The sequence below is a fragment of the Bos indicus genome, chromosome 17 (assembly GCF_029378745.1).
Source record: "Bos indicus isolate NIAB-ARS_2022 breed Sahiwal x Tharparkar chromosome 17, NIAB-ARS_B.indTharparkar_mat_pri_1.0, whole genome shotgun sequence".
In the NCBI taxonomy this organism is placed as follows: Eukaryota; Metazoa; Chordata; class Mammalia; order Artiodactyla; family Bovidae; genus Bos; species Bos indicus.
Window position 1 is genome coordinate 72296732 of NC_091776.1, and position 15864 is coordinate 72312595.

General features: G+C 51.4%; 1 protein-coding gene and 1 long non-coding RNA gene across 3 annotated transcripts; both read left to right on the plus strand.

The window, feature by feature from the left end:
* Nucleotides 1–820: 820 nt before the first annotated feature.
* LOC139176804 (uncharacterized) lies at nucleotides 821–3565 on the plus strand. Of its 2 annotated transcripts, XR_011561270.1 has the most exons (4): nucleotides 821–1417; nucleotides 1602–1666; nucleotides 2544–2689; nucleotides 2783–3565. It is a non-coding gene; the product is annotated as an uncharacterized lncRNA (long non-coding RNA). The 2 variants fall into 2 exon arrangements; XR_011561269.1 differs by having other exon boundaries at nucleotides 821–1666.
* A 908-nt stretch (nucleotides 3566–4473) lies between these two features.
* Nucleotides 4474–15732, plus strand: LOC109570981 (tubulin alpha-3 chain). Its single transcript, XM_070770005.1, has 5 exons — nucleotides 4474–4607; nucleotides 11902–12124; nucleotides 12603–12751; nucleotides 12840–13520; nucleotides 15345–15732. The coding sequence occupies exons 1-5, from the start codon at nucleotides 4605–4607 to the stop codon at nucleotides 15639–15641; spliced, it is 1353 nt and encodes a 450-aa protein (XP_070626106.1). The 5' UTR covers nucleotides 4474–4604; the 3' UTR covers nucleotides 15642–15732.
* The last annotated feature ends 132 nt before the right edge of the window (nucleotides 15733–15864 follow it).

A 15864-nucleotide genomic window follows, 5' to 3' on the forward strand; every position in this document is an offset into this window, starting at 1 on the left:
CCTCCTTTAATTGTGTGATCCAGACATAGCTCAGTTGGTAAAGAATCTGCCTGCAACGCGTGCAACCCCCGTTTGATCCCTGGGTCACGAAGATCTGCTGGAGAAGGGATAGGCTACCCACTCCAGTATTCTTGGGCTTCCCTGGTGGCTCAGCTGGTAAAGAATCCGCCAACAATGCAGGAGACCTGGGCTTGATCCCTGGGTTGGGAAGGTCCCCTGGAGAAGCGAAAGGCTGCCCACTCCAGTATCCTGGCCTGGAGAATTCTATGGACTGTACAGTCCATGGGGTCGCAAAGAGTGGAACACGGTTGAGCGACTTTCGCTGTCACTTAGACATCCTGCTCCTACGTGTATACCCAAGAAATGAAAACACGCATCCGTGCAAAGACTTGCAGGTCAGTTTTCATAGCAGCGTTACTCAGAAGTGCCGAAAAGCAGAAGCAGCACAAACATCCAACTGACGACGGGTCAATAAAATATGAAATATCCATACAGTGGAATATGACTTTTCTATAAGGATTAAGTAGTTGGTGGGACTTCCGCAGTGGTCTGGTGGCTAAGACTCCATGCTCCCAGTGCAGGGGGTGTGGGTTCAATCCCTGGCTGGGAAACTAGAATCATGTGTGCTGTGAGGCGTGGCCAAAAAAAGAAGTGGTGATACCACATAGATAAATCTTGAAAGCATTATGCTAAGTGAAAAAAACCGGTTACAAAAGACCACATATTGTGTCATTTTATTTATAGGACTGGGCGAATCCATGGAGACGGAGAGTAGAGTAATGGTTTCCATGGGGTGGGGGCGGGGGTGGGGAGTGGCTGCTTCCCAGGTATAGCGCTCCTTTTTGGGGTGATTAAATGTTCTGAAGTTAGATAGTGCCAATGGTTGCACAGTTCCGTGGATATAAAAAAAATGGAACTGTACGTTTTAAGCTGGGGAGTATTATTTGTTCATTCACTAAGTTGTGTCCGACTCTTTGTGACCCCATGGACTGCAGCACAACAGGCTTCCCTGTCCTTCACCAACTCCTGGAGTTTGCTCAAACTCATCTCCATTGATTTGGTGATGCTGTCCAACCATCTCATCCTCTGTTGCTCCCTTCTCCCCCTGCCTTCAATCTTTCCCAGCATAAGGGTCTTTTCCAGTGAGTTGGCTCTTCACATCAGGTGGCCAAAATATTGGCGCTTCAGCTAACAGCATCAGTCCTTCCAATGATTATTCCGGGTTGATTTCCTTTAGGACTGACTGGTCTGATCTCCTTGCAGTCCAAGGGACTCTCAAGAGACTTCAGTTCTTCAGTGCTCCACCTTCTTTATGGTCCAATTCTCGAATCTGTACGCAACGACTGGAACAACCAGTTTTGACTAAATGGACTTTTGTCGACAAACTGATGTGCCTGCATTTTAATACACTGTCTAGGTTTGTCATAGCTCTTCTTCCAAGGGGCAAGCGTCTTTTAATTTCATGGCTGCAGTCAGTTTTAAGCCAGCTTTTTCACTCTCCTCCTTAACCCTCATCAAGAGGCTCTTTAGTTCCTCTTTGCTTTCTGCCATTAGAGTGGTATTATCTGCATATCTGAGGTTGTTGATATTTCTCTTGGCAGTCTCAATTTCAGCTTGTGATTTATCCAGCCCGGCATTTTGAATGATGGACTCTGCATATACTATGGTATGTGAATAAAATTGTTATAAAAATAAAAGATAAAGCATCCATTGTTTGTAAGAAAGAACTCCAGGGACAGGAAGGGCTGAGTGGCCAGAGAACCAGATGAAACCTCTGGTTGCCCAACAGAGATGCTCCTTTGGTAAACAGTGGGACAAAGGAGTTGGGGCCAAAGAAATCTTACATTTTCCCGTGTCATTGCTATCTTTTTCTCCACTTTTGTCTGCTGCAGCTTCTGTCCTCTCTTTTCTAATGCTGGCCACCCTGAGTTTGCTATTCTCCCCTGGGCCACATTTAGCCCAGAGGTCACCATTCAAAGCCCATCAACGTGTTGTGCCGTGTTCTCTCTCCAAACTGACCCTCATGACTCCTCCCCATGAACTGGTTTCCCAGCTCTTCCTTCTTCCTTTTTGTTTTTCCTTTTGGGCTGAGCCTCGAGGCTTGCACAATCTTAGTTTTCCATCAGGGATGTCCCTCTTCCTTGTTTCTGTCCCCTGCCGTTGGCACTGGCACCTGTCCCAGCTCTTACTAGGGCTGATCGCTCTCCCTCATTTCCGGTCAGCCCCTCTGCCCACAGCTGGCCCAAGTTCCTCGCACCAATCCTGTTGGACCTCCCTGAAGAAGAGAAGGGTTTCTGTTTTTCTCTGGCTAGCTGCCCCACCCTTCTAACCCCCAGGCCACAGTCTCTGAAATCTTTCGAAGCAAGGGAGAAATGGAGCTGAAATTAGTCACACTGAATCCATGGTGGTGATGAGTGTGGCTCAAACCCAGATCATTTGGTCTGCCACTGTGAATATTACCCCAGCCTCTGTTGACCTAGCAGTGGTAGGCAGGGTAAGAAATCTGCATTTTTCACCTACTTTAAAAAAATTTTGGCCACCAGGTCTTCGTTGTAGCATGCTGGCTCTTCAGTTGTGGCAAGAGGGCTCAGTAGTGGTCCTGCAGCCTGTGGGATCTTAATTCCCTGACGAGGGATCTAACTTGGATCCCCTGCATTGGAAGGTGGATTCGTAAGCACTGGACCATCAAGTAAGTCCCTCATCTATGCTTTTAACCTTGTTTACTTTTTGTGTGCTCAGCTGCCCAGTCATGTCTGACTCTTTGCTACCCTTTGGATCGTAGACCATGGGGCTCCTCTGTCCATGGGATTTCCCAGGCAAGAATACTGGAATGGGTTGTCATTTCCTTCTCCAGAGCATCTTCCCCACCCAGGGATCAAATCGTCTCCTGCATCTCCTGCATTGGCAGGTGGATTTCTTGCCACTGCAACACCTGGCTTCAGTTCAGTTCAGTTCAGCTGCTCAGTAGTGTCTGACTCTTTGTGACCCCATGAATCGCAGCACGCCAGGCCTCCCTGTCCATCACCAAGTCCCGGAGGTCACTCAAACTCATGTCCATCGAGTCAGTGATGCCATCCAGCCATCTCATCCTCTGTCGTCCCCTTCTCCTCCTGCCCCCAATCCCTCCCAGCATCAGTCTTTTCCAAGGAGTCAACTCTTCACATGAGGTGGCCAAAGTACTGGAGTTTCAGCCTCAGCATCAGTCCTTCCAATGAACACCCAGGACTGATCTCCTTCAGAATGGACTGGTTGGATCTCCTCTCAGACCAAGGGACTCTCAAGAGTCTTCTCCAACACCACAGTTCAAAAGCATCAATTCTTCGGCGCTCAGCTTTCTTCACAGTCCAACTCTCACATCCATACATGACCACTGGAAAAACCATAGCCTTGACTAGACGGACCTTTGTTGGCAAAGTAATGTCTCTGCTTTTGAATATGCTATCTAGGTTGGCCATAACTTTCCTTCCAAGGAGTAAGCATCTTTTAATTTCATGGCTGCAATCAACACCTGGCTTAGTATATAATTTATGTCTATAGATTATTATATATAATTTATATTTACTTATATTTGCTTGACTTAACTCCCTTTTGGACCTGCCTTCTCAAAGGTTTCAGCTCATTTGGGTTGTGCTTAAAAGAGCCGAGAAGGGGCTCTTCTCTTCGGGTAAACACAGATTCTCCCACGGACCAGGAGCAGGAACGGGGGATTTTGGGAGAGTGGTGAACTGAGGGTATCCAGCCCCCCTTCCAGGAACCTGGGAAATCCCATGTGTCCTTCAGCCAAGGTCTGTGTAGTTCTCTGGCCTCCTGCAATGGCCACCTGTGAGGTCTCCTGTCCCACCTCCCCAGTAAAAAATGGCCAAGCTAACCCGCCTCGGCTGCCAGCTGGTATACCCGCCCCCACTGGCAGGTACCCAGGCCCTGGCCTGGCCGCCATCTGCCCTTCTTCACTGCAAGTTTCCAACGTCCCTGTTCCCCTGCCCAGCCCAGCCTCGCCCTCCCACCCACCTGCCCTGCTTTGATCCTTGGGAAACTCGCGATACTTCGAGACCCCTGCGTAAGTCCGGTCCCTGAAAGCGGAAGTGCCCTCCCCAGCTTCGTGGCACCGCCTTCCCGGGGCCTGTCACGTGGTCGGCAGCACGTGCCACCAGCAACAGGCTGCCAACTGAAGAGTGTTTCCACGTGTCTGCCAGGCCCGCAAACCCGCTGCAGGGACCAGCCCTGCTTCTTCTTGTGCCCCGCGCAGCTCCGCAATTTACGAATGAACCACCGAGGCCTCCACCGCCGGCCCGTCTCCGCCCTTCGCGGTGGCTCAGGAGGCACCAGCGCACAGCTTCCCGCCGACGCAGAACAAGCCCTGGTCGTCGCTTCCCGCCCAAAGTGAGGACCAATGAAAAGCGAGTTTGCCTGCGAGAACTGGCCAATCACCATTGCTGTCCTGGCCGGGGTCGGGGGTCCCAGAGCGGTCAGAGCCAATGGCCATCCTGTGGCCGGCGGCCGGCGAGCCAATCAGGACACGCAGTGCGGGGAAGCGCTAGGCAGTTGGGCGCGTGGCGTCGGACTGAGAAGAGGTTGAAGAGGCTTGTGGCCCGGGGGTGACCACCATGGTAGGGGCCGGAGGGGCCTAGGGGGCAGGCCTGGGCCCGCTGAGGGGCTGGGGAACAGGACTGGAGGGCGGCGGGGCCGGGGGACGGGCCTGGACCGGCTGAGGGACCAGGGGGACGGGCCTGGACCGGCGGCGGGGCCGGGGGACGGGCCTGGACCGGCGGCGGGGCCTGGGAAACAGGACTGGAGGGTGGCGGGGCCGGGGGGACGGGCGACGGGGCTGGGGGGCCGGGGGCTAGGCCGGGACGGGCGGCGGGCCGGGTGACAGGCTCATGTGGCGGTCTGGTGTCTGGAGCGTGCTGGTCCCGGGCGGGCGCGGCTCACTTCGCCAGTGCAGTAAATGGCTCCCAGCCTCGCCGTTCCAGACTCTTCTTTCTCGAAGCAAAAGCCAGGGGTCTGTGCCTGAGCGCTCTTATTGGTCTGTGTGTGAGCTCACGAGGGCACTTACGGAAATAGGCCTTGAGATACTGGGTGACGGAAGACCGGATGTGCTGAAAAGAAGTGGCTCCCTCAATTAGGGTTGTGAGGTGTTTTGTTCATTTAAAGCAAAACCAAGCAAACAGGAATAGACGCTTATATTCCCCTTTTCTCGCGTCTGTTTTTTTCAGTGTTCAAACAGCAGGGGTCCCTCCGTGAGCAAAGACCTGCGTCCTTGTTTACCAGTCGTTGCCTAGTATTCTAGGGGTGGCTGCGTGTCTTGAGCCTGTTTTGAATCGCTGGATGTTGGGTATTTTCCAGTCTTTTACGCGTGGAGTTGCGGGGAGGAATCTGTGCCTGCGGTGTTTCTCACTGGTGTATGTGGGGCCCCAGAAGTGAATGAGACATAGTTTGAGATTCCCTTTCATCACCAACACCTATATGAGAATTCCTGTTTTCCCGCAGCAGGGTTAGGCTTCTGCCTTCGATTTGTTCATTTTTCTGTTCTCAAGTCGTAGGTTTCTAGTTAATTGTTGAATTATTAATGACATTAATAATTTGCACACCAGTGGAAGGCAGCCAGCACCTCTGTCACTGCGTGTCCTAGACCAGTCACCCTTATGTGGAGAGGCTAGAATGAGCCCTGGCAGGGCTTTACCTGGCCCAGTTCACGTCTCTCTTGTTTCCAATTAACTGAGACTGATATCATCCTCCTCTTCTCATCCCTGTGGTAGCTTTCAAACTCTGAAGAAAGTTCATAACTGGATTAATAACTCACACTAGCCTGTGCACTCTCCCTTTGCAACACTTGGTTTTGAGGTTTCTCTTCTTGACTATTGAACACCATAATATCTAGCTGCTCAAAAACATTTATTTCTAGCAGTGAATTATTCCAAGTATAAAGGAAAGGTATTCTCTGTTACCTGATGGGTAAAAGGATGCTTTAGGATTAGGAGTTTGTGCATTAAGGGCTGTTGTTTTTAGCAAAGGCTTTATCTTGAATAAGAAAAATACAATGGTTAACACTTTTAGAAGAGCTATTCAGCCATTGTTTGTTGGTGTAACAGGGTCTTCTCAAGTTGAAATGTCAAGTTCATGGTACTTAGTTTAAACAACAAAATTCGGAAACATGTGGTGAGGGGGAGGTGGTGATGAGTTGGTGTGAATATAACCTGAAATAAATTGCACTGAACTCCGATAAAGCGTCAGCCATTGCAGATACCTCCCCTTTGTGTTAGAAGGGTTTATGTCTCAAGATGAATTTAATGGGAATTACAGCAGCAGAAATTTTTGTAAAATCCTATTTTCTGCGTCCTAGAGGCTCATCACAAAGTTGAGTACCTTCTGGAGAACCTGCCTGGCCTCAGAGGGTAATGTGTTTCTGGTTCAGCATTGCAGTTTGATTGGAATCAGAAAGAACTAGAAAATCAGCTAGGATTTGGGCCCTTTTCTTTCACTTACTAAGGACAAGACCAGAAGCTGAATTTCTAGCCTTCCAGACCTACACTCTTAAGAGCTTAGAGTTTAAAAATGGAATATGATCATGATTGATGGGAAAATAATACCTGTGTTTAACATTTTCTGTCTCATGGCCATTTGGATGGCCATTTTCTCTTCACTCAGCCTTTTTTTTTCCCAACCTCGCTGCACTGCTTTCTAACCAGGGATTGAACCTGTGCCCCCTGCAGGGGAAGCTCGGAGTCCTGACCACTGGCCGGCCAGGATCCCCAGATTCTCTCCTTTTAATGAGCTTCAGTAGTGTGTGTGAGGAATTTGTCCATCCCATCTGTATCAGTTGTGAAATCCTCTTTTTCCTTCCTGATACTGGCAATTAGTCTTGTCTTTTTCTGGATACATTTGGCCAGGGGCTCATCAGTTTGGCTGTTTAGCTCTGACCAGGTGCTGGTTTCATTGACTCTACTCTGGGTTTTTTCCCCCCTCTTTTCTGTTCAGTTTCTTTTCTTATACTGGCTTTTTAATGCCTTTTTTGTTTTGTTTTGGCTTTTTATGTTATATTGCTTCTTATACTTGCTTTTTTGTCTGCACAACTTGGATATTTGCTCTTGTTCTAGTTGATTAAAGTAGAAGCCTGCGTGCGTGTGAAGTTGCTTCAGACATGACTGACTCTGTGTGACCCCATAGACTGTAGCCTATCAGGCTCCTCAGTCCATGAAATTCTCCAGGCAGGAATACTGCAGTGGGTTGCCATGCCCTCCTCTGGGGGATCTTTACAAGCCAGGCATGGAATCTGAGTCTCTTGTGTCTCCTGCTTTGGGCAGGCAAGTTCTTTACCACTAGCACCACCTAGGAAGCCCCAGAAGAGTTTGTAAGGCAGGAAAAATTTTCCTCTCTGGGTTCTTCTGGTTGGTCTAATGATCAGATTGATAGAAGACAGATTGACATGAGAAAATCAAATTTCACTTTATATATATGGAAGTTCTGTCAGTATAGGATCTGAGAAGTGACAAAAGCAGACTCTTTATATATCTTTTTAGACAAAGAATCAGTTATTTATAAAGATTTGAAGAAAGAAAGGGGTTTTTGCTGGGGGTCGCAAGATAATGAAGCAGTAACAGTGTTTGCTTCTGCAGCTTTCTCAGCCTTACCTCCTGTCTCCAGGGACCACAGCGCCCTCTGTCCTCCCAACAGGAGCTTTTCACCTGCTTTCAGGGGACAAAGGAGGATCAGAGTTTGCTTCTTCCACCGTCTGGTCCTCAAGGAATGTTAATTAGAAGTAATTAGTATGCCACCAGCATATTTTGGGGTGGCCTGCCCTGAGCTCCATCAGGTTTTTTCTGGTTTAAATATTTATTCATCTGACTGCACTGGCCTTAGTTGTGCACTTGGGGTCTTTAGTTGGGGCATGGGGGATCTAGTGCCTTGACCAGGGACTGAGCCTGGGACCCCTGCTTTTGCAGGGCGGAGGAGTAGCCACTGGGCCACCAGGAAGATCCCTCCATCAGATTTTACAGACACACACACACACACACACACACACTCTTCCCTGGTGCTCAGTGGTAAAGAATCTGCCTGCCAGTGCAGGAGGTGCAGAAGACGTGGGTTCAATTCCTGGGTTGGGAAGATCCCCTGGAGAAGGGAATGGCAGCCCGTTCCAGTATTCTTGCCTGGAGAATCCCATGGACAGAAGAGCCTGGCGGGCTGCAGTCCATGGGGTTGCAGAGTTGGACACAGCTGAGCACGTGCGTGCGTGCACACACACGTGCAACACGCACACGTACGCGCGCTGCTCCAGGCGCTGCCCACAGTGTTGTACGTCTTGTTTTCATTTTTATTCTTTTCAGAATACTTTCTCATTTTCCTTGTTATCCATTCCCAAATACTTGGGGATTTCGCAGACATCTTTGTGTTACTTGATTTGTAATTTAATACTAGTTTCAGAAAATATATTTTGTATTATTTGAATTTTTAAAAATTAAAACCTTTATTAAGAAGTGCTTGGGGACTTCCTTGGCAGTCCATTAGTTAGGACTCCGTGCTTCCAATGCAGGAGGCATGAACTCGATCCCTGGTTAGGGAACTAAGACCCCACGTGCCACCGGCACGGCCAGAAAGGTGCTTGCAGTTTGTTCAGCTTTTGAAAATACCAAGTTGCAAGCTTTTTAACACATACTGATTTAGCTGCTTCAGGTCTCAGGTGCAGTGTGAGTGATCTTTGATCTTCACTGGGGCTTGTGGGATCTTTTTTTCTTTTTAGTTTGGCATGCAAGATCTTTGCAAGTATGTAATTTGACAAGGTTTAATATCAATATTGGAGAAGGCAATGGCACCCCACTCCAGTACTCTTGCCTGGAAAATCCCATGGACGGAGGAGCCTGGTAGGCTGCAGTCCATGGGGTCGCTAAGAGTCTGACACGACTGAGCGACTTCACTTTCACTCTTCACTTTCATGCATTGGAGAAGGAAATGGCAACCCACTCCGTGTTCTCGTCTGGAGAATCCCAGGGACGGGGGAGCCTGGTGGGCTGCCGTCTATGGGGTCGCACAGAGTCGTACACGACTGAAGCGACTTAGCAGCAGCAATATCAATATTAACATGTTGATCACCCATGCAACCATCACCTCAATCAAGATAATGAACATATCCATCACCCCCAGGTTACCTGGTGAAGAAGAAGTGAAGTCGCTCAGTCGTGTCCATGGACTGTAGCTCGCCAGGCTCCTCTGTCCATGGGATTTTCCAGGCAAAAAATAGTGGACTGGGTTGCTGTGCCCTCCTCCAGGGGATCTTCCCAACCCAGGGATCAAACCTGGGTCTCCTCATTGCATGCAGACTCCTTGCCCTCTGAGCCACCAGGGAAGTTACCTGGTGCCCTCTGTGAATCCTCACTTCAGCCTCACCCCCTCTGCCTCCCCTGCTTAACCACGTCTCTGTGTTTCCTAGGATTTTATATAACGATTTTTGGTTTGTTGAGTCAATTTGTTATTGCTGTTTGGATTCTTTCACTCATTATTATGAGATTTACCCATGTTGTTGCAACACAGTTCCTTTTTATTGCTGAGTATTTCTTTTTTGTGTGTATGTAAAATACAACAGCAGTTACCATTTTTACCATTTTAACTGTTAAGGACATTCACCTGTGGTATAACCACTATTTCCAGAACTGTTTCATCATTTCAGATCTTCTTAGTGTATAATCTGCTGGGAGTTTTTTGTTGTTCAATTTTTTATATAGTCGTTGAAGGTTACTCTCCATTTATAGTTACTAAAATATGTAGAGTCTGTTATTAATCACACCCAGTGTGTTTTTCATTTCAGACTCTTTTTCATAATTGGCGATTTGATTTAGGTCGTTTTTTATATATCAAATGTGTTTCTCCGTATTATGCTCATTTTTCCTGTACCTTCCTGAGGCATATAATTCTAATTCTGTAATTAATCTACTAATCATCTGTCATTTCTGGGCCTTTTTTTAAGTTTTTATTTTGTTTTGGGGTATACCTGATTTACAGCCTTGTGCTAGTGTAGGTGGACAGCAGAGGGACTCAGCCATACACGTACATGTCTCCATTCAGCCTCAGACTCCCCTCCCTTCAGGCTGCCGAGGAACACTGAGCAGAGTTCTCTCTGCTGTGCAGTAGTTCCTTGTTGCTGCTGAGTCGCTTCAGTCGTGTATGACTCTGTGCGACCCCATAGACGGCAGCCCACCAGGCTCCCCGTCCCTGGGATTCTCCAGGCAAGAACACTGGAGTGGGCTGCCATTGCCGTCTCCAGTGCATGAGAGAGAAAAGTGAAAGTGAAGTCGCTCAGTCATGTCAGACTCTTAGCGGCCCCATGGACTGCAGCCTACCAGGCTCCTCCATCCATGGGATTTTCCAGGCAAGAGTGCTGGAGTGGGGTGCCATTGCCTTCTCCGAAGCTTTCTGCTGGGATGCTGTAAATATACCTGGGAAGAGTTTGAGCCTTCTGTGTCCTGCTCTTAAGCTTTCTTGGGTGGGTTCAGGGCAGTCTTGAGGGTTGGCCTCACTTGGCCCCACTGCTGAGGACCACCCCCCCCTCCCCGAGCTCTCTGCCTCAGGACGTCTTCCTGCCACAGCAGGCATGGGCTCAGCTACTCCCTCCCTGTGCTGAGCAGCCACAGTGAGGACCTTGGGCCTCCCTGCTGCCCTGGGCCCCCTTGGCGCAGCTGTCTCTTTTCCAGCACCAGACTTTCCAGCTGCCTTGGCCTCTCAACACAGGACTCCCCTACTCAACCCTGGGCGATCCCGGGGCTTTGCTTGGGTCTCCTCTCTCAGCTGCAGCCTGGATGTGCTGGGACCTCTGCCGGGCTTGCCTTGTTCCCTGCTCAGCGGACTCACTCACTGTTCTGTGCTGCCTGTTGTCTGATGACTGAGAAGTGTTATTTCATACACTGTGTCTGATTTTTTGAGCCATTGCTTACCTCAGGTTGGTAAATCCAGCCTTGGGTGGAAACAGAATGGCTTGATGCTAATTTTGTGTAGGTTTTTACTGCTTTTTATTGAGTGTTGGGAAGACGTTTATAATGACTGTATTCCTGTTCACAGTTCAGGTCTGTCTCCATGCTGGCTAGGCAGGTGCTCAGACAGAAAATGACTTCCTCCTTTTGCATTCCAGTCCCGTGATGAAAAGGACATCTTTTTTGGGTGTTAGTTCTAGAGGTCTTGTAGGTCTTCATAGAACCATTCAACTTCAGCTTCTCCGGCATTAGTGATTAAGGCATACACTGGGATTACCGGGATATTGAATGGTTTGCCTTGGAAACGAACAGAGATCATCCTGTCATTTTTGAGATTGCATCCAGGTACTGCATTTCAGAATCTTTTGTTGACTATGAGGGCTGCTCCATTTCTTCTAAGGGATTTTTCCCCACAGTAGTAGATACAATAGTCATCTGAATTAAACTTGCCCATTCCCATTCATTTTAGTTCACTGATTCCTAAAATGTTGATGTTCACTCTTGCTAATCCTGTTTGGACCACTTCCAATTCGCCTTGACTCATGGGCCTGACACTCCAGGTTCCTCTGCCTTGTTGTTCTCACATCATCAGACTTTCCTTTCACCACCGACATGTCCACAACTGGGCGTTGTTTTCGCTTTGGCTCAGCCTTTTCATTCCCTCTGGAACTATTTCTCTGCTCTTCTTCAGTAGCATGTTGGGCTCCTATTGACCTGGGAAGTTTGTGGGACAAAGTCCGACAAGACCCTAAGACATTAGATACTATTATCTAATATAGTATTTATATTAGATACTAAATATAGATACTAATATCTTTTGGTTTGTATATTAGATACAAACCAAAAGATAGTAGAACTATTAATTTAAGAAGTCAGGTACATCTGCATGCTGTGCAGAGACCACGGCCGTGTCGCCAGGCCTCACTCGTTGCTCTGCTTCCAGCGCGAGTGCATCTCCATCCACGTGGGGCAGGCGGGCGTCCAGATCGGCAACGCCTGCTGGGAGCTGTACTGCCTGGAGCATGGCATTCAGCCCGACGGCCAGATGCCCAGCGACAAGACCATCGGCGGCGGGGATGACTCCTTCAACACGTTCTTCAGCGAGACGGGGGCCGGCAAGCACGTGCCCAGGGCCGTGTTCGTGGACCTGGAGCCCACCGTGGTCGGTAGGTCCCCTCCCACTTGGCAAGGGAAGCCCAGAACCTTCGCCGGGTGCCTCCCGGTCAGAAGCCCGAGGTAGTTTCCGAGGAGAGGGGCCACCCAGGAGATAACAGACAGGCACCCCGGAGCCCGGGAGACCCAGGCCACAGGGGGTGCCCGGGGCAGTCAGGCTGGCATCCGTCCAGAGTGGCAGGACCGTCCCAGTGATGCCTGGGGTGGAGCGGCGGGTGTGGGCGAGAGGTGCCCACAGAGCCGCCAGGGCACTCCCGTCCTTTGGGAACCCACCACGCTGAGACTTCTTCTGGGTCGATGGGCCCCCGGAGCCGAAAATGGCAGGTGGGGCGTATCTGTCTTGGAGACTCTCCCGGGAGACCTGACCGCAGGCCGGGGAGGAACGGTGCGGGCCTGCAGACGGGCGGGTCCCGGAGCCGGCCACGGGGGCGGGACCGGCGTCCTCCAAGCCCGGCCGCTGTCCCCCCGCAGACGAGGTGCGCACGGGGACCTACAGGCAGCTCTTCCACCCGGAGCAGCTGATCACCGGGAAGGAAGACGCGGCCAACAACTATGCCCGTGGCCACTACACCATCGGCAAGGAGATCGTCGACCTGGTCCTGGACCGCATCCGCAAACTGGTGCGGGGGCCCGGGGGCTCCCGGCAGGGAGGGCAGGCCCGGCTCTCGGCGGCGCGTGCGGCCCGGCTCACGCCTCTCCCTCCCGCAGGCGGACCTGTGCACGGGGCTGCAGGGCTTCCTCATCTTCCACAGCTTCGGGGGCGGCACCGGCTCGGGCTTCGCGTCGCTGCTCATGGAGCGGCTCTCGGTGGACTACGGCAAGAAGTCCAAGCTGGAGTTCGCCATCTACCCGGCGCCCCAGGTCTCCACGGCCGTGGTGGAGCCCTACAACTCCATCCTGACCACGCACACGACCCTGGAGCACTCGGACTGCGCCTTCATGGTGGACAACGAGGCCATCTACGACATCTGCCGGCGCAACCTGGACATCGAGCGGCCCACGTACACCAACCTCAACCGGCTCATCGGGCAGATCGTGTCCTCCATCACGGCCTCCCTGCGCTTCGACGGCGCCCTCAACGTGGACCTGACCGAGTTCCAGACCAACCTGGTACCCTACCCCCGCATCCACTTCCCCCTGGCCACGTACGCCCCGGTCATCTCGGCCGAGAAGGCCTACCACGAGCAGCTGTCCGTGGCCGAGATCACCAACGCCTGCTTCGAGCCGGCCAACCAGATGGTCAAGTGTGACCCTCGCCACGGCAAGTACATGGCCTGCTGCATGCTGTACCGGGGGGACGTGGTCCCCAAAGACGTCAACGCGGCCATCGCCACCATCAAGACCAAGCGCACCATCCAGTTTGTGGACTGGTGCCCGACCGGGTTCAAGGTAGGCTGGGCGGGGGCGTGTGCGCAGCTTTCTGCCCGTGGCCGGCCCCGGGGCAGGGTGCTGACCCGCGCGGAGGGTCCCCTGTTCCAGGGCAGCTGGGCTGTAGGGACAGCAAGGTTAGTAATCAGTGTGCTGGACGCCTCGATCCCGACCCATACTCGATGTACCTTTACTTCTCACAACCAATCCATAATGCTCATGGGCTAACATTACTAACATCTTACACTTCAGAGACAGAGGCTGAGACAGCTTTTAGAACCTAACGGCCTCAGGGGCAGCGACAGGAGGAGGGAGCTTTCAGAGACCCTGACCGCAGGCCTGCCTGTCCTCACTTTTCCCCGCTGCTTGCCCAAGAACCTGGTCAGAGTCTGGGGGATCATCTGTGATAGAAACAATGGGTTTCGATTCCGCATTACTTCAGTGACGAGCTGTCACTGAATCTTAGGCAGCGTTTGTTTCTGTACAGAGGATCTTCCATTCATTGTGCAGTATTTTCTGTGGGGCCAAGGGTGGCTCACTGCTGTTTCTCCAAGCCCGACTTGGAGTGCCGCCTCCCATACAAAACCACACTAATTCAGTGGCTCTTCCAACTGTGCTTAGTGTCACAGTGAAACGTCTGCCAGAGAAGAGCATCCTGAATTTGAAGCCAAGTCCCAGAATGTCCCACTTTAGACCCCTGATCACCAGGCTAAGCGCCTGGCCACGCCTGGGCTTGTTAACCCTGCGCCCTCTTCCTCGTTGAGTCCTTTTTCCCAAGCGATCTGCGTTAGGTAAAGTGCTGGATCCCGCGTCTGAGCCCTGAGGGGTCCCTTCAGTGTCTGGGAGTTGCCATCTCCAGGGCCTTTGTAGGTTGAAAACGAGGACAAGTAGCAGCGATGTGTGGGTCTTCGTTTTCCCATTTTAAACGTCAGAGCTTGCCTCTGACCACACCCACGTTGTTGCGCCCACCTGGCCTCTGTGAGCCCCACTTCAAGACACCTTGGCGCGGACCATCTGAGGGTGTACAACTCACACATGTAAAGTGACTCTCAGGGATAAAGTGTATGTGACGGGTTTCACCAATCTGGAAATATCCACGAAGTTACACCTTCCATAGATGTTTGCAGGCCTCTGAGGTTAGGTTATAGGTTGGGGTTGAAAGCTGTTTTTTTTTTTTCCCCGCCATGTCACCCGGCAGGGGGGATCTTAGTCCCTGGGCCAGATATCAGCCCTTGGCCCCCTGCAGTAAACCGCAGCATCTGGACCACCAGGGAGGTCTCTTCTTCTTCCATTCTTCTTGGTTTGAGGAAGTTTCCTTTCAGTGCCCTTACTTTGACCTTTAGAAGGCAAGGCTGCCACCCAAGGCATTCTCAGCTGGGCAGCACTCTGTGGGGTGCCTGGCACTGTGCCCAGGCTTCCCGTCCTGGCTGAGTCTGAGCCAGAGGAGAGGCCAGTCTGGGGAGGTACAGGAGGTCACACTGCTGTCCCCACGAAAGAAAGTTCACCCCTGACGGTGTTGAATCCTCACTTGTCAGTCTGAGTGTGACTTCATATGTTAACAACCGTTTGCTCAGGGGTGCACCATTTTTGTGGACTCTTTTTCCATGTTTGTATTAGGTTTTCTCATTATAAAAGCGTGTATGTGGCAAGATAATTTAGTCATGCAGAAGACTGAAAAGCAAGTGAAAGTGTAGGGTATTAAACTGTGGCAGATACTGCGGAAAAATACGGTACCCGTTCGTACAGGGCATCATGTAAAGTGGGTCCACGGCCCCCATTTTTAAAAACAAGCTTCCGTTTCCGAGGCCACACTCCCCACTTGACCATGTTGTCCTTCTCCGGCAGGTGGGCATCAACTACCAGCCCCCCACGGTGGTCCCGGGGGGAGACCTGGCCAAGGTGCAGCGGGCCGTGTGCATGCTGAGCAACACCACGGCCATCGCCGAGGCCTGGGCCCGCCTGGACCACAAGTTCGACCTCATGTACGCCAAGCGCGCCTTCGTGCACTGGTACGTGGGGGAGGGCATGGAGGAGGGCGAGTTCTCGGAGGCCCGGGAAGACCTGGCGGCGTTGGAGAAGGATTACGAGGAGGTGGGCGTGGACTCGGTGGAGGCGGAGGCCGAGGAAGGGGAGGAGTACTGAAGGGGCGCGGCCGCAGCCCCGCACCCGGTCCCCCGACGGCCTGTCAGAGACGTGCTTCCCTATTAAAGTTTCTCAGTTAAACCTGTGTCTGGGACAAGCTCATCTGTCTGCAGGAGTGTGGAGGAATCCCTGCTGGTTTTTCAGTTGAATTTGCCATTTCCCAGGTTTCTGTGTTGGGACAGGCGGCCTAAGGCATAAGGGCGTAGAGGTGGAGTGTGGAAAT